This window comes from Thunnus thynnus, chromosome 14, assembly GCF_963924715.1.
Source record: "Thunnus thynnus chromosome 14, fThuThy2.1, whole genome shotgun sequence".
In the NCBI taxonomy this organism is placed as follows: domain Eukaryota; kingdom Metazoa; phylum Chordata; class Actinopteri; order Scombriformes; family Scombridae; genus Thunnus; species Thunnus thynnus.
Window position 1 is genome coordinate 1247256 of NC_089530.1, and position 19273 is coordinate 1266528.

A 19273-nucleotide genomic window follows, 5' to 3' on the forward strand; every position below is an offset into this window, starting at 1 on the left:
TTCCTCCTTTGCTCCTGTCACTGCAGCCGCTAGAGGGCGCTGTCACTTGAACGTAATTACATGTTGTTTTGGGGCACTTGCTGAAATGTCCTGGGAGGATGCCAAAACTTTTGGCAAATATCTCCCTCTAAAACCACAAATTGACAGATTTACATTTAAACAAATGAGATCCAACATGTTAATCAGCGAGCTTTAGTGGGGTTTGTATGTATATTTTTGAACAGAGCCAGGCTAGCTGTTTCCATCTGCTTCCAGTCTTTATGCTATGCTAGGCTAACCACATCCTGACTCCTTACTTAATACACAGACATGAGATGGATATTATTTTTATAGTAAGTGTATTTCCCAGAATGTTGACCTGTTAATTTGAAACATTGGATTGTAATATCTATAATGAACAAATGGCCGACTATTCAAAACATTACCAGTGAGCGTCATATTCCACCTGGAAGCCACAAAACAACTAGAGCAGCAGGTGCACAGATGGTTTCATACTAACACTAGGCTTAGTTAGATACAACTAAGTATGAAAGTGTTGATGATAATGGTGGTCAGTAAAGTTATGTGTTTATCATGTTTCACAAAGCGGTCCAAAGCAAGCATGTACCAAACAAGAGTTTAATATCAGTATTCTAATGTACATTTATTAAACATTTTAAATAAATATTCCATCCTTAAAATTATTTTACACATCCTCAAATAAAAATATATTTTTATATGTATAAAAAAGACATACAAGGGGCAACAAGAACACAAGAGGGTGAGGGTTAGTGGGTGTGTCAAGGGGTTCCTTACACTTCAATGCATTTTCTACACATCAACTTTACAGTCAGAACAGGAAACCTGTGATTATCAAATGTAGCTGCCCCGTTGTTCTATCAGATGCTCCTAAAGCTCTGTTTGCTTTAACTGTGTGATACAGAATGATCTGGGTCATGATGCAGCATCTAGAAAGAGGCTAAACCCTGCAGTGTTACCACCACGTGGTTATGCAACGTTTACTGAACCCTGGCGCTCTCCAACACAGTGTGTGACAGTTTGTGTCTCTGAACGCAGCGTTCCCTGGCAGTGCGGTCAATCAGGGCCCTTCAAGTCTCCTTGAGCAGCAGGCAAGAGTCCAAAAAACGACTCCACTGGTCAAAATGACATAAAAAAAAAACAATACAACGCACTCTACTAAGATGTCCCCGATAAGTCAATGAGTTATGTGCATCTAAAAACAAACTTTCTTTTGCTTTTTTACACAGGTCAGTACTAAAAGTCTGGAGTACAAAAATAGATTTCACATGTTTTTGTCTATTTACAGCTTTTTTTTAACTTTGAGAAAAATAGAAAACAAACTACACATTAAGATATAGTAATGCACGGTATAAAAATGTCTCTAGAGGTTTTTTTGGAGAGCAGAGGATTGTGTCGGCTCCTGGTAGTTCAGTCTGTCAGTTTCTCCTCTTTCTCTCTCTGCCTTTTCTATCTTGCCCCCACTCCTCAGCGCTCTGACGAGTATCGTGTACGTTTAGTCCTTTGACTGAAGGGGTAGTGGATGAAGTCGAAAGGCCGGTGGTGGCTTGGGTGGGCGGGCTGCTGGCCCTTTGGCAGCCTCTTCATGAAATGGACCTCGCGTTGGTGCTGGCGTGTCTGCGAGCCTTTCCTTGGCCGCCCACGGCGAGTGAAGGCCATGTACCAGCCCTCGTAGCGGGCGTTCCTCAGTGCTGTGTAGTTGTTCTCCAGCACAATCTCAGTGAAGATACAGTCTCGGCCTTGTCCATTTTTCTGCAGAAACACACACAGAAAAACAGTCAGTCGGAATGTTCACAGAGGACAGCTCATTGAAGATTTACAGATGGGAAATATCAGATGTATAAAGGCTTCCCTGTGCAGCCTGTCCCTTACATGTACACACTCACACACGTGCACACACACACACACACACACACACACACACACACACACACACACACACAAACACACAGAGCCCTCCCCTCATACTGTACATGCAGCATATGCTACAGTCATTACAGATCAGAGAGAGGGGGATGACAGTAAGCGATGACTCTTCTCCCCCTTCAACAAACATCCAGCAGCCCTCGTGGGTCAGTAGCTGCAGGACGGAGCTTCCAGCCATAAAGCCTTAATCAGCCCCCGAGTGTCACTTTCACTCCTGGTTTGATCTCCTGTTGCATTTGTGGTTAAATTTAACCGAACGGGGCTTCTCAAATTGAGTATCAATCGATAAATCCTTAAATACATCTCAGCAGCTCTCTGCTGTGTTCAATTAAGGCCCCTTTAGATCAGCTTGTTGACTTCAAACAACAATGCAGGACAGGGAGGAGGTGATAAATAAAAAGATGAGTAAACTGTTACCTCCAGTTGGTGATATCATCAAGTAACATTAACATTACACAACTGATCAGTAATTCATTAGTAATAAAATGTACAGTGAGGTCAACTGAAACAGCATCTACTGGACATGGACACACAGTGCTAGTCTACTGTAACAAGCTCCCACCTTTTTGGACAAAATAGTGTGTTAAAAATAGTCATGATGCAACCATGTGCACACACATATCCAAAAGACACACTCTGTTCATTCCTTCTCTCTTCGCACACACATACACACACACACACACACACTGTGGTTGGGGCAGGCTGTGACTGGGCCGGTAGCTCAGGGCAGATGGTGTACGAGGCAGGGTGCTGGGTGGGCGGGGGGAGTGTGTGCGGGGGGGTGCAGGGAGGCTGGCAGCTCTGTTTATTAGCCATCACAGTAAGAGAGGGGCACTGAGATAACCTCAGCCTGAAACACACACCTACATACTCTAATAACAGCAACATATACACTGTACAGCTGAGCCCTGACCTGCAGATTTATATTGTAGAAGTCCAGTTTAAAGGCTATAATACAAACATCATGCAAGGCTAGCTATCATTTATCCATCATCAGCCTCTATTACCCTCTAAACACTCTGATCATAGAAGCATCAAACAACTCTCCTGAAATTATGTAGCTGGTCATCGTCCTGAAGTCATGACAACACCAAAATCACACACGAAAGGTTAAACCAGTGCAACACGCTAAACATTTAGAATACTAGGCTACTACTGTCACCTAAAGCAAGGTTTTAAAGATATGGCCTAGAGGCTGAAATGATTCTAAGTGTCTTCTATTGTCAACAAATCCCATGAAAAGACAAAAAAAAAATATAATTTCCCAAAATAGCTGGTCACTGTCATTTTTTTCAAATATTACTCAAACAGGAAGAAATAGTGCATTTCTTGGGGTCTATTTTCTGCAGCGGAATGAGATATAATAGGCTTCATATATACAGATAACACTTGTCAGTAAGATCAATTTGTTGGTTGGTTTTAGTCTTTTATTGGGATTTATTGATAATAAGAAAAATAATGAATGTGCCTTATTGTGTAAAAATCATCATAAACAATGTTTGCATCTTGTGTTATATTTGGAACTATTTTAGGTGAGCAGTTGTTTGGGTCATTCATTCGCTGTGCAGTGATATCAGGCTGCACACAGTCTTTTATTGTCCAACACATTTTAGTCCTATGGACACAAGGGAAAGTAGTCCCAGCTAGTTCAAAATAATATGGTAATTTAATATATTTACTGTAAATCTTAACGGTCTTCAACAAAACTTGCTAGGGTTATTATTTAAGACCACTGATGATTTAGCTTTAGAGCATCAACAACTACTTATTTTTTAAATTTTCACAAAATGTAGTGTGAGAATTGGCATGGAGCACCAAAGAAAATGGACAAATAGATCATTTTGGTCTCAACAATTAAACTTCTGCTCTCAACAATTTGCCACAGGGTTTTCCATTACACCACACAAAACCACGAGACAAACCTTAAATCCTCTTCTAACTGTGCTGCTACAACTGTTGACATTTTGACCTCAGCTACAATAAGCTAGCCAACCTTTTGCTTCTACTTCTGCTGGTTGAGATCAATGTTTCCCCTCACCTTGCCGATGAGCTTCCCCCTCTTGTTCATGCAGATGTAGAAGCCGGTCTCAGCTCCCTTGATGCGCACACGGCTCCCAAATGTGTCTGTTTCCACGATGAGTTTAGCTAAAGAAACGAAACAAAAAAGTTTCATCAACAACTACAGCTGATAGAGGGAATGTGAGGGTGGTAAAAAGGTTTTAGCACAAAGTGGCTTTTTTTGTTTAAATATTTTTAAAACATTAAAACCTGAATGAATGACTTAACAGTGTGCACGCATGTGTGCATGGACATAAAAGCATCGACAACACACGCAGAAATGCTTGAGTGTGTTTCCAAGCATGCATAGTCTCTATCCTCAGACACACACACACACATACTAAAACCTGTGGGACCATTCCTGGGGATTTATGCAAGCTGAAATTCTTGCAAAATGATAAAACCACGTGTCTCTCGATTCTTTGAAAGCTAAAGAGGCGACCCTGGCAGGCCCATCAAGAATTCCTTTTCAAATAAATCTGCATTGCCCTCACACATAAAGCTCCACATTTATCTCTATATCCCGAGAAGTACTGAAAGACACAGGAAATATGGACAGTTGCATTTTTGTGTTGCTTTTCAACAAGATAAAAAACTAGTCTGGATTTATAAATGTGAGTGAATTTGCAGAATGACAGATAATGTGTGTGTGCACAGGTTATTTCCAGTCTGATACACACAATGTGTTTGAATCAGCATTGCAGAAATTGAACAGTCTCACAGATATTGATCCAGAACATTGAAAGCAAATAGCAGATGAGCGTATATAAATTCCATTTTAATCCACATTGTCTCATAAAAATGGTTCCATGGCGTCGGCCACAGGGTTACTGGGGTCACTGGGAATGGTCAGGGCCTTTTCCACCCACCCACTGACTAACCACTACATGTCTGAGAGTTATAGTTGTGGTCACAACCAGCAGTTATAGCTGAGCTGAATAACGGGCAGAGTCTGAGTGAAAGAAAGACGTGGGACACACACACACACACACACACACACACACACACACACACACACACACACATCCCCACTCTCACACTTTCGCTCTCTCATTTCATACAAAATGACTTCAGCTTGTGGCCACACACGTGCACAAGATTACATCCTGTAACAGCTACATTTGAGCTCCCTGCCTGTACAGACAGCAGCATCAAACTATAATCAATACACATTTTATTTCATGAGTTCATGCTCCTTATGAAATTGAATCTACTCTAAATACAACAGAAACTGTAGGCCAGAGTGACTGCAAAGCTTGACGAGGCCAGTTTACGTTCTAAAGCTGGATGGAGTGGGGGTGGAGGGGGGGAGAAGCAGCTATGCAGGAAATGTTCAGGAGGTAGAAGTAAGATGACTTCTAATGGCTCTTCCAGACCTGCAGGATCTCTGGAGGATCATCTCCAGCACCATCTACAATCCAGTGGGCAGTTTCTCTGAGCTGCAAGCCTCTTCCCATCCACCAGTAGTAACTGGGATCACAAATGGTGCAAAGAATGACCTTCTCTATGAGTCACCGAGTCTTTCCTTATTTGGGGAATTTCAGCATCTTGAAACAAGGCAGAATTTGATCAGATCTCTGAATGACTAAAGATTATTAAAGAGATTCTGCATTAGAAATGATCTATCCTCTATTGTTTTACTTACATATTTTCATCTCTTCATAAAAAATAAGAAATAAACATAAAAACTAAATATATGTGTTTTTTCGAAGGTAGGTGGTTTTGCTGTGACAGATTTGCATACTTATGTCATATTTCTACTCTTAAAATGCTTCAGGTCATGAATATACAGCCCTTATTTCACTATGTGAATGACATTATAATATTGGCCTTGAACCACGTTAAAAAAAAAAAAGTGCAGTGAAAATGTTCGTTCACAGTAGAAAGGAGGAGTAGAAATTAATTCTAGAAACTAAGAGTAAAAAAATAATACGCTAAAAAAGAACATTTAAATATTGAAATGTTGTAAATGCAGGCACATTTTAAAAGAACTGCATAGAAAAATGAAAGAAATTAAATTCGAAAATCTGAAATGTACATGCTCTGAAGAGACCTTGAAGTGCGCAGTGAAAGATTTCCTTCCGCTCACTGAGCGTAAATCGAAAATGTACATAAAACTAAATAAATCGAGATTATTCGTTTATTGGAGCCAAAATCCAACAAAAATGTTTGAATGTTAAAAAAAAACGATACAAAAAATATATCAATTTGAAACTTTGTCTTAATATTAAAAGATATGATGTGTCTTTACTGAATTGCTGGGCCTTACCGTGCACATCTCCATCGTCGGCCATGGCGTTGATCTTCTTGTTGGGCAGGACCTGCACATGCTTGCCGCTGGTCCTGCTGTACAGCTGGTAGATCCGGATCAACCTGCGGCTCACGCGGTCCGTCACTTTGCTCTGCTCGCTTACATGCTGCGTGAAATTAGGCGGGGACTGATTGGTTACCTGTCAGAAATTAGATGTCATCACAATCAGTATGTGTACATTTATCTCTTTTATTCTTATTTTTAACTGACATTAATTTGCGCAGAAGAGAGAAAAAAAAAATTAAATCAGGACTAAAATACTGAGATTGAAGCCAGTCGCTTGCCTTCGGGTTACTGTAGGAAATCTTAATCACAGAGGGAAAACATATCCTAACGCAATAACAGCTTGTTGTTGTTTTTTCCCGAGTGACAAGTGTAACAAGTTCCAGGAGAGCTGCTGCCAAATGAAATTAACAGCTTCCAAAACAGACGCACGGTGTGATTACAGGTTGTGCGTACAGGAGAATGCGCTCCACAGCGCACAGCAAAAACACTTTATAAACTTCTCATTCTTTAGTATGTGAACTAACAGGTCACTGACGTTAACCTCACACTAACCCTAAATCTTTATTTCTCTCTCTCCGCCGCGCTCCGCTGTGATGGAATGACTGCTGCTGACGGAAACATTGGCCCTCGTTTACTTTAAACCCCACGACATTTTTCACAAGACTCGCAAGCATTTCCCCGTGCCCTGATGCCCACGTCTGTGCTCGCGCGTCCTGTGCCAGGTGCCGGTCTGTTCATCAGCAACCTGCCAGCAGGCCGCGCGCCCCGCTGCCCGCCGCGCCGTGGGAGCCATCCGATATTGTTGTATCACATAATGTTATGATGATCCCTCACCTTTCCTCCACTCGCTCTTACTGCGCTGTGCATCACCAGCTTTGGTTACCGTTGGTTTTAGAAATTTGTGAAACTAATCATATTTTAGAATGAAAAATAAAAAAAAGATGATTCTAAAACATTTATATCCGTATATTTATATAAAAAGGAGTAAAAGCAGTGACGTACCTGAGCATAGTAGCAAAATGCGAATAAGTGTAGAAACCTGCAAAGAAGAAGAATAAAATGTATTAAGTCACTTAATTCAGAGCTGCGTTTAGGAGCATTAACAGTGCGTAAAGAGTGGAAGTGAAGGAAGAAAAGCACTCACAGATAGCTGAGTCTGGATGGGATGGGTCGCATGATGGATGGAGGTGAAAAGCTCTTCCAGTAGCTAAATTCTGACCAGGATCCTTTCAGAGCTGCGAAGTCCCGCTGATCTCGTTGGAAATAAAACGATCAAGTCCAAAAGATTTCACTGAAATCCACAAAAAGGTCAGAGGTGCTGGCAGAGAGGCTCATGAACGCACAGCGGACTCATTCTTTATCAAATCAACGTCCATCACAGGCAAGCTCCTGCTCCGCTGAAAAGGCTGAATAACAGTGATGAATGATCACTGGTAATTAAAATAAAGAGCGTCTGGCTCTGCCAGATGGCTACACAAAGTTTAAGTGCACTTGCAGAAGCGGAGCTGTACGCTGAAGTTTTGGGAAAAGCGCTGCAGGATTGAATTCTTTATTTTTACTAAGAAGATAAAACCCTGATGCAAAGAGAAAATCATCCGGACTGTCAGACTTATTCCGTCTGGTTTGTAATCCTCGGCCTTCAGGTGTGTGTGATCCGCTGCAGAGGAGACTCGGGCTGGCTGTGGCTCCTCAGTGCTCTCGGAGTGGCTCGATGCTCGGCTGTGGCAGGACTGCAGGCAGGACGCTCCTTCTCTCCACTCTCTGCTCCCATCCCACACCGCTGTCAAGCCTCTCGCTCGGCGCTCACACACCCCCGGTTAAAATGGCAGGCTGATCTGTTAAGAACAAGCCCCCTTTTTCTGCAGAACAAAAGCAGACACCCCCCACTCTCCCTTCCCTCCCCCTTTGATTCAAAACATCTCTTTACCTGAGGAGCGGTCCACACTTGGAAGGGGGAGAAAGAGGCGAGGAGGAGCCTGGCTGCCACAGCCAACACACTAAAATACAATATTACCGCCTCCCATCATGATCATAAACAGTTGTGAGTGCATCAACTGTGTTGTGATAAATCATCAGCTGTAACCTGATGACCTCGCAGACCCTCTCCTCTTCTCTCTGTCCAGCTAGACTCGTGCGTTTCCAGTCTTGGGATGTGCTCAGTGAAGCTGGAGCTGCTCAGCTTTGTGTATTGACAGAGCAAAGTGTGAGACATATTAAAAGGATTACAGGCGATTAGCGTTTTTAAAACACCCTCTCCCTTCATTTGATAAAGAAAGCTGCCTCTTCTCGCCTTAAAGGTTTAACTGAACTGCAGAAACAAACAGACTTATTCATGACTTAATCCGAAGCAATAAATGAAACTCTAGAAAGCTGAACTGCTTGAAGATGACAGAGTGAAAAATCAATTCATTAAGACGAAGCAGACAGCAGAACTAGGACTGGTCAAAGGATGACACATTCACACCTCGCAGCTTGGTCAATGACATTAAACAGGCCCATTTTGTTTTTGACACAAACCACATTAATTATCTGCAAACCGCGCCCTTTTATTAACGAACAGCCATTGAACGCGACAACTATCACTTAGACTTTATTGATTGATTTGACAATTAATTAGATAACGTGCTTTCCCAGTATCGGCCACAACAAGAGCACAGAAACTCACAGTCTGATAAATAAACACCATTTAAGGAGTCATTAAATTAGCTGGAAAGGCTTCAAGTGGCCCATTGAGAACATCACTCTGCTCTGTTTGTAGTGTAAAGCAAGGTCGCTCTGCAGAGTTCACTTTCTCAACCATCTGGACGGTGCAAGGCAGCAGATCAGGAGCCAAACGCGCATAAAGGCTGGTCCGTTAAGCATTTTACTAGAAGAGTTCATGAGGGTGACCTAAAATGCTGTGTTATACATCCCAACATTACATCCCAACTGAAGTCTCAAGCATCCCACAACTATGAGAAAAGCATGATTTCATTGTAAGCCTGTCATATAGAATTATGCCACCAGTGGGCGCTCCAGAGGAGATGGTTAGGTGTGGGCTGAGTCAGTTGGCCCCAGTGTCCTTGATGGTGTAATAGGACAGACAGTATGAAGGACAGTGCAGGCTAGTGAGTGGAGCTCTTCTCTGTATGTGTGACATGCTGCAGTCTCTTCATCTGTTATCTTCTTTACTGACAGGCTTCATGTTGTCGGATGGTTTGTTTTTCTGTTTCCTTCCCTCCCTCCCATTAGCATCTTCTACCCTGTGTGTGTGTGTGTGACTGTATGTGTGTGTGTGTGTGTGTGTGTGTGTGAGAGAGAGAGAGATAGACAGAGTGTGAGGGGTACAAGTTAAACTTGTCACCCCAATGTGAGACATAAAGTGGGTCAGGGTGTGTTAGATGATGTGAGTAAAAGTGGTGGTGCTAGACTAAAAACTGTAATGAAAGCTACTGGACTGTGTGTGTGTGTGTGTGTGTGTGTGTGTGTGTGTGAGTGTGTGTGTGTGATGAGCGGCAGGTAGCTGCCACTCTGTACCCTGGCTCAAGGCCTGGCTGCCCTCCCCTTAACCCCAGGAGCCCTGCATCCATCAGCAGCCCTGCAGGGGGCAAACACCCTTCCCCCTCTGCTCCTACTGTCCCTCTCCTCTCTCTTTTATCCACTCATGATCAGGTCTTCAGTGTGGAGTTATGAAAAACATATTTTAAACTGTAAATAAATACATAATTAATTAATAATTGACAATCTTCATCAAAAGAGAGCGTAGGCTATATATGAAGTATTTTTCTAAAATTAGTATTTGGACCATCATGGGACACTAAAACAGCACATGTTAAGAGAAGCTGAATATATTTGTTTCTCCCACAACTATCAACAACCATTTGTACATTAGCAAATATTTTTCAGTTTTAGATCGCTGCCAGCAATTGGTTTCTATCCATTTCAGTATGGTATGAACATACTGTATATTTACAGATACTTTAGTTATGTAATGCATCACTGCTTTTACTGCTTTGAAGTTATATGTTGTTGTGTGGTAATGCATTAGTGACTGATTTTAATAGTTTGCACTGCATTACTCTGCAACAGTAATGTAACTGACAACAACAAAAGCAGACATGATGTCTGTGATGAATTTACAGAACAGGATCATTCTGGTTTATTACAGCATGGGTCTTATGAGCGCTCACCAAGAGCCATCACTAAAAGAAGTCAGATGGGTTAAGAAACAGGAGCAGTAAGGCAATCAGACAGGTTATAAACAAACATCCAGGTTAGTCAAACTTATCTAAAAGAGAAAATGAAGGTGAGCAATAAAATTATAGCCCAAACTGTCTGTTGTAAACATCCATCATAGTTTACAGACCCACTTCTTGCTCATACTGTACTTACTGTGTTTCCAACCTGTCTGACTGCTCTGGTTTCTTTGTTGTAAGACCAAAGACAAGACCCAAGTTATAATAAAACATTTAGATCTCTGAAAACTGATTTTACACTGTAGTGAAATGAAATGAAACTAAGAAGTCCTCCAAATTAAACAAAACATGCACTCCAGTCCATCACATACAAATGCTTTTTGATCTGAAGGTCCTATTGACTGGATGACATCATTTGTCTGTGCTTTCTAAAACAGTCACAAATCACTGACAAATGATGTGGTCCTGCTGATAGGGATGTCATCCTCTATGTGTCGTTCTAAAGGGCAATTACAAATGATGTATTTTGTTGTTTAATTTGGAGGACTTGTTGATTATATTGCCATCACATTTAAAGTAAGGAGGTGCATGTCTGAAAGGGTTTTTCCTTCCCTCTCTTTAATTCACTACCTTGGTTACACCTCTCTCTCCCTCCACACCAATATTCAGCCATCTGCCACTTCCCCTCCTCCCTCTTCTCTTCCTCCTCTCTCTCTCCCTCTCTCTGTTCTCCCTCCATCTCTTTAAAGGGAACTTTAAAGAGATGGATTTTCCCACCGTTTTGGGTCTAAGTGACTAATGGGGACAAAAGTATTTGAAATGAGTCCAGTATTGAGCGGGAGTGCTTCAGCTGGCAGTCATGAAGCAGGCTGCAATGTAATCCTTGGGGGCAATTGCACCCGTCAAAGTATGTCCACTAAAAGTGCTTGTTTAGCCACTGACTGACTGATTATTATTATAAGTAAAACAAAATAAGTAAAATAAGTAAAAATTAAAGTAAACACAGGAACTAGCCGCCTGTAGCAGCATTATGGCTAACTGCGTTGGGATGTATATCTGGGGCAGCTTGCCAGCTAACTGAACCATGCAGATATTCATCTGTGTGGTTTGTTTACACGTATGAGGCTGACTTTCACCATGGTTAGACTGTAAGGACACTAAAAAAGCTAACTGTAATGATGGATCATGGAATATTATGAGGACGATCGTGGGTCATTTCACTTTGAATGGCCAAACATTTACATTTGAGCCAGAGAACACAGAGAGGAGATAAAACAAATGAAAGAGGAAAAATGAAGAATGGAGGCAGAAGGGCAAAAGGACCGTCAGGAAAGACAACGTACAGTAACTGTTGGTGTTCCTGCAGTCACTGTTCTCTTCTCCTGATGAGTGAAGAGGAAAACCTGTTCTGCAGAGGGACCTGTTGCCTCCAGACTATAGAGGTGTCCATGGATGAGAGTAATGGACATTGTTTCACCTCCATAGAATAAACTAGATGAAAAGAGCGAGGCCAGCTCAGCACGGTGCGAAAAATGTGATTTCAAGACATAACTGTGAGGAATTACAGTATGTAGGTTCCCCACATATTCATCTGCACATACCAGTTTGTTTACATGTATGAGGCTGACTTTCACTGTGGATGGATTGTAAGGAAAGTTAGCCATAATGTTACTACAGGCGGCTAGTTCCTGTGTTTACTTTTCATTGTCAAACACTTAAAATAACAATCTGAGCATGTCAGTGGCAAAAAACAAGCACTTTTAGTGAACGTACAGTGACAAGGCGCAATTGTTCCCAAGGATTACATTGCAGCCTGTTTCACAGCTGCCGGCCTTTAAGCTGAGGTGGACATTATCTTTACAGGAAGTGCAGGGCCAGAAATAATCCAGTGAGAAGCACACTATTTCCAGCTGCTGGTTGGACTGATATGTTCAGTTTGTAACAATCTTTCATTTCATTACAAATCAAATGTCAACAAATCTCTTATTTGATGTGATGATGGAGTGAGTATACACTGGCCATCTGAACTGGTTCAACTGGACAACCTGAAGGCAACATCTAGAGCAGATTCCACATGTGTGAAATGTTGTGTAGAATTGTGTGAGAAGCTTTACCACTGTGATGTATTTCTGGGGAAGCATTCATTATATGTCATTTTTTTCAGTTCTGTATATAATAAATTTCTAAATAAGAGAGTATGAAATGTTGCTACAAAGCTGTAGTTCTCAGTTAATATCTGCAAAAACCTGCAGATATTTTTTTATCGCTGCAAAAGGTTTTCTTATTCTTATTTTTCTCTTATATATGTTTTTGCACAAATGAATAAGAGGAAAATAAGAAAGTCTTACATGGGATTCAACAAACTCTCTTAACTGCATTTCAGCCTGAGAGAGATGTGATCATTAGCATAATCCACGCCCCTAAAATTGCCATATAAGGCTCCATGTTCTGCTCCGTTTATGAGCGAGTTTCATTCACAAAACATAGCTTCGAGTCCTGCTTTCAGAAATCAGAAGACAAACACATAACAAATTTAGGAGTGACAGTGGGAAACCCGAAACAACTAGATCAATGTCATCAGAGCAGCTCTGCACTGTGACAGAAATAAAGGGGGGGTGATTTGACATGAAGTTAGATGCTAAAAAACTCTTTCCAAAGCAAAGTGCTCTATGATGAGAGGAAGTCATGTGACAGTCACAGAGACCGTTACAGTCTACAGTAGGTGATGTTACATCGTCAGCTGCAACACAACATGATGCTGGACAGAGAGCTGCAGAGACACACAGGCAGCTGTGTGAGAGAAGTTTCCAACAACTACTGAAATGTAGAAGTTGCTGCACCAAAATATGCTAACAAAAATCATAAAATCTTAACCTTTCAGTAAATTGGCATAATGATGACAATAAACAGAATATAAATTTAGCATTAAGTTGGTTTTGTTATATATTTAGCTTTTGTTAATTTCAGTTGCATTTAAACTCCAAACTAATTCAGATTAGGGCATTATAATTGTAGGTCAAGTTTCTCCCATGTGAAGAAAGGCAGAGACTAATTGTCTTAAATCACTTGTACGTGCATCTTGAGAATGAATCTGTTTTTACGAGTGCTTCTTGCATGAGGCTATTGTCTGTAATATAACTGTCTTTCTCTACCATCTCACAAAGAAGATGAAACAGAAACAAGACTAGTGTTTGTGTGTCAAGTATGATAAACTTAGGATCTCTTGGATGTCTCTGTATTGAAGGAATGTCCAGCAGTGAGGTGACCTGGGGGAATGTCCAGAACATGCCGTGGGAACAACATACTGTAGGCTACAGTGTCCTCCAGAGGGAGACGGGTCTGGGAGATGGAAGTCTGGCCACTTTGCTTTGTGTCCTCCGCCACTCTAACCTAGACTAGAGAAAGAAATGGATGGATGGACTAATGACGCTTAGGGCAAGTTGAAGCAGGAAGACCATCATCATTCTGTGGGTTTACCTGTCATCCAATGTTCATCTCAGTTGAAGAATATTTATATCACTTCACCTGTCTTGTCTCTCTGCAGTTGGTGCGGTCTGTGCTGCTTCGCTCTATCTTCACCCACATCCCCTCTATTTTCATTTGACTCTCTTATGGCCACATTCTCATAGAGTTTGACATTGTTGTTGCGCACAGTTAATACTCCAGTATCAGTGTCAGTTGAGAGTGAGGGCAGATTGGTGATGCATGTACAAAGTTAAACAACCATCCGATGCAAAGTTACTCCTGCAGTATCTCAGATCCTGAGTCTAACCAACAACAAAGTATCTCTGTGTACTTTTCACCTTACACAGTGAACTGTGTTCATGAAGATTCTGGTGTTCTGCTCAACAGAAGTCATGGCTGACTGCTCTGTCTCAAAAACAAACCAGCAAAATAAGACAAGCCAGAAGTCTCAAGTTACAATGTGCTCCTCCACTCACTTTCTTAGACCCCAGTCATTAGGTGTGTGTGCGCCTTAAACTATTTATCCATCTGGATTGGGGGAGAGAGAGAGAGAGAGAGGAGAGAGAGAGAGAGAGAGAGAGAGAGAGAGAGAGAGAGAGAGAGACTGGCATCTATGAACTTACAGACATTTCCAGTCTCAAATCCAGGGCGTCTTTGATTGCCCCGCTGGGTTTGACCAAATATACCCTCCTTCAAGGAACACATGCTAGTAATACCCATTCCATATGACCACTTAAACCCAGTGCAGCAGCTTCAGCTTCAGCTTCAGCAGCAGCCACTGGCCTGGTTTGCTTCCTCTACAAAGGTAAGCCCAGCTCTGACGCTTGGATCTGTTAAACTGCAGTCTGACAGTGGAGCCATGTTTGCAGGAGAGTAAACTGCAGAGCATCTCCATCATGCTGACTGCTCAGCTGCCTGGAGCTGTTCCTGTGAAGTGCTGATCTGTGGTTAACATGTTAAGATGAAACAAGCCTTTTTAGTGACATTGTTCCACTGGCTACCATTACATTTGAACAAACACCAGAAAAAGGCCATTTCTGCAACTCTTCATGCAGTAAATCCTCTCTGGGTGTCTAAATCAAATATAGATCATGCTCCCTCCCCATAATCTGTGCTGTTTGTTTGCCACAATCAGGCTGGTTGTCATGCTGACAATGAGCTTATTTTCCTTTTAAGTCACATGAAGTCAGTGTTATTTATACAGCTTTACAATCAGCACTATGCCCTCTGTCCTTAAAACCTTCATGCTGATGAGAGAAAACTCCAAATGCAATAGTAGAATTATATCATGAAGGAAGAGACAATATTACATTAAGTATGTACATATATATATATTAAGTGTAATAAGTTCAAGATAATGACTTGAGCTGTTCATTTTGGCACTTGTATGAGCTCAGCTTGCATCTTCAGTTATTTCCACATTAAGTGCACGGTGACTGATCACTTGTTGAAAATAAGATCCAATTGGTCACTTTATGTCAGTCTCATTGGCTAAATTAAGACTGTATAGGCAGAACCAAACAACCATAATTTCTAGCATAAAAATGCTAGCTGACAAACCTTTATCTCTCACTCAACAACATTATTCTATTTCCTGTGTCTCTGAGAAATGTTTGTAACGTTTCGGAGACCAGTCTATGTATATGTTTATGTCTACTGCATGATAGCATGATAGGATTAAATGAACCTTAAGATGTTGGTGACATGTAACCATTCATCCAAACATTTGCAGCTGAAAGCATCAACTGTCATTGACTTACAGTATGCTTGGCACACAACTTTACCTGAAGAGGTTCAGCTGCTCTCAGTTAAGCTGCTGCTTAATTTTCCCTCTGTGCTGCTAAAAACAAACTAAATAAGTTAATAACTGACTTGTCAGTTAATGTTAATAATGGAACAGGGTTGATGCTGTTCCAGTCTGTGGGCTAGATGACAGGACCACCACAGTGACTCTGACACACACAGTCATCTAATTACACACCCAGACCTGCACACTGACCTCAAATGGATGCACGCGCGCACACACACACACACACACACACACACACACACACACGAACACACACACACACACACACACACACACACACACACACACACAGAGTTTTAGCAGAGCTAGAGTTGGACTGGGCTTTCTGACCTGGTGGCACAGGGTCATGTTGATGCAGAGGTCAGCTAACAGTCTTTACACAGAGTCTCACATGTGTTTCATGACTTGAGCTTTTACTTGGAGATGACCTCAGCATCTGCAGTCCACGTTTCTGCTTCCCTGACATAGACAAGAACATGCTGACAAATAAACAGATTGATTTCACACACACACATGATAATCATTCATTTCAAAGCTTTCAATATATCCCTTTAAACATATTTTTTTCAGTTTTAGGAAAAAGAGCACACACACTTCATGACAATATACTGTAATATATACAGTATATTGTGTATCTGCCTATTCCCAAACTTCATGGAAGCTATCTGATACTTACACTGGGTGAAACAATCAAACCAAGGTCACCATGTATGTTTTTTATGAGTGCAACATAAAGAACCACAAAACCAAAACATTTCATAGTGGACTAGAAACACCCTCCGCAAATAATTATTCTGCAGAATGACAGATTAGTTAGAAAGAACACTCATATTTCTCACCATATTTCTTTTTTTTTGTTGTTGTAATATTTGGTAGAAGGCAGTGGTAGCCTCTGTCTCTTAATGTGGATGTATTCTGTATCTGGCAACCCATGCTGTAGCTGGAGATGTTGCACGGAGGCACTGGGTAGATGGATAAACTATTGACACAGATATGGGAATGAAATCAATCGTCTCATGTCACTCTCAGAAAAAAAAACTGCACAAATGTATTTGCCAAAATGTTGAATTTTTTATTAGCAAGCTTTCACAAAGTATCAAACTGTGGTGTAAAGGTAAACTTTATCCAACATGTTAGTGGACTTTTTTACCTGTGATGCTGGTTGACCTTTACTTTTTAATTTTTGTTTTCATTTTAAATTGTGGGTATGAGTGTTTCCCAGCCAATGCAGACAGTGGTGGGAGTGCTGCCTCTGGATCAGCTCCAGGCATTGCCATGTTTTCTGCCTTCACTACAGTCCTCTGGACGTCACTGGGCTGCTTTTCACATCCATGCTCTGCTAACACCATCCATGACACACACACACACACACACACACACAGAGGTGAGGCAGTAAAAATGCCTGGCAACCTGCCGCTGCTGAGAATTAGCTGAACTGAGTGAATGTCTGAGAGCGCTGCAGCAACCAGACTGTGGCACATTCACACTCACACACTTACATACATGAACATCACATGTACAAGTACACACATACATCCACAGTCAGACGCACACAGACTAAAAGGCACATGATAGCAAATATACAAAAACACACACACACACACACACAGGCATACATGTACAGACAAACACCACAGTCATCTAACACATGTATATGTGTACAGATATTCAGTTAAAACACACAGACATTAAACATTAAATATAGAACTACAAAACATACATGTACACACACATAGTACTAAGCACACCTACACACACGTGCAGCTGTGGGCGAGGCGGTGAGGTAGACGAGTGTAAACCAGCGTGGGAAACTGTTCCCACAGTTGGCGAGTAGAGCAGCGTGGGTTAAAGGCGGAAGCTGCTCTGTTCACATTGGTGGACAAGGTGTGAGGAGTGTGAGTGTGTGTGTGTGTGTGTGTGTGTGTGTGTGTGTGTGAGAGAGAGAGAGAGAGAGAGAGAGAGATGGCGTCTCCCCAATTGATTTGAATACCAACTGGTCCTTAATTTCCCTGGCATAGCTCCACACATGTGTGTCGAGAGAGGAAAAGATGGAGATTAGTTGTTTTGGATCAACACACAGCTCTGTGAGTCTTTGGACATATAGCAGGACATTGATAATTGAGTGTCAAATGACTTTTGTCAACTGCAGCTCAAAACTTCACTACCTGATCTCTGAAGTGAAGAGTGTGTCCTGGAGACCAGGGTTCATCTGAGGTTATCAGTCATCATAACACCTGTGTGTGTTGGACACTGACTGATGTACAGTATTATGAGCTTGACACATGGTGGGTTCCTAGACACCTGTGTTCAAATGAAGACCACAGTGTATACCGGTATATACATTTGAATTCATTTAAACAGACCACTGAATTTTAGTGTTTAGTATGTTTCTTCAGCATGTGGACAGGAGGGGCTGAGGATTGAACCCTCAACTGTATGATGAATGGATTACTTGCTTGACCATCTACCACAGCAACAGTGCAGCTCAGGTCAATTAATCAATCAACACAATCAATAAATAAGGACAAACTCCCCCTGATAACTGCACGTCTACTGTGTACTACAATGCAGTTGAGCAATACCTTTGTCATTGATAGTCGTTCAGGTAAGTAAAGTGAATATAAATCCGTAGATTAACAATTATTAAGATATATGTTAAATTAACAAGTTAGAGTTTTAAGTTTAAAAATTCAAAGTTAAAATACTTTAATATCCTGAAATACGTTGCATTTAATTAAAAAAAAAACATATTTAGTTTGTCCATAAGTCCATGAAAGAGGACTTTCAACATGTTTACATGCACAAAAGAAGGTGCCAGATCAAGCAGCAACTACCACAGCTTGAGGCTGAAGCCAATGTGGAATAACCTTAAAGTGCAATTCCACTGATGACAGTTAGATGCTGTCTCCAAAAAATCCCAGTCAACTTCTCTCTGGAAAAACTAAGCCAGTCATTTTTTCAGCAAGTCATTATGGTCTCAATTGCTAAATTCAGGCCCTCTAATAAGTGTGCTGGTGATCATTTTGGAAATTATTGCTCCGTTAATAAGATTTGAAGACACAGTTGCTTTGATTTTTGTCGTGTGGGTGTTGATTGACCTGCTGCTCTCCTCGGTTACGTGACTTGCACTGACTTGGACTATTGTTGCAATACTTCAGTAACTTTAATGTTACTTGATTATGATACCTGCCCTGTTAATACAATTTAGCTAAAGTAGCTAACATTAGCCCAAGTGTACAGCCCTCACTGTTCCCAGTAAGCTAGTGTTAGCTTGGATCCAAGGTAGCGCAGCGTGTTTCCAGAGTGTGAAAGGCAACACTCCACACTATTTAGAAGATGGCGCCAACCAGAAGCTGCAACTCTGGGCTTCAAACCGGCTCCAGTGCAAACCAACAGGTGACATCATACCTCGCTGTGTCCGTCTGTGCATACACTCTATGTGACAGATATATAAACAATGTGTATGCACAAAAATCCTGCATACAACAGTTCACACATAAACTG

General features: G+C 41.4%; 1 protein-coding gene across 1 annotated transcript; it reads right to left on the minus strand.

The window, feature by feature from the left end:
* Positions 1 to 672: 672 nt before the first annotated feature.
* Positions 673 to 8168, minus strand: fgf8a (fibroblast growth factor 8a). The gene is made up of 5 exons (XM_067611077.1): positions 7464 to 8168; positions 7322 to 7358; positions 6272 to 6452; positions 3983 to 4089; positions 673 to 1770 (listed from the first exon to the last, which is right to left on the minus strand). The coding sequence occupies exons 1-5, from the start codon at positions 7493 to 7495 to the stop codon at positions 1486 to 1488; spliced, it is 642 nt and encodes a 213-aa protein (XP_067467178.1). The 5' UTR covers positions 7496 to 8168; the 3' UTR covers positions 673 to 1485.
* Between the last annotated feature and the right edge of the window lie 11105 nt (positions 8169 to 19273).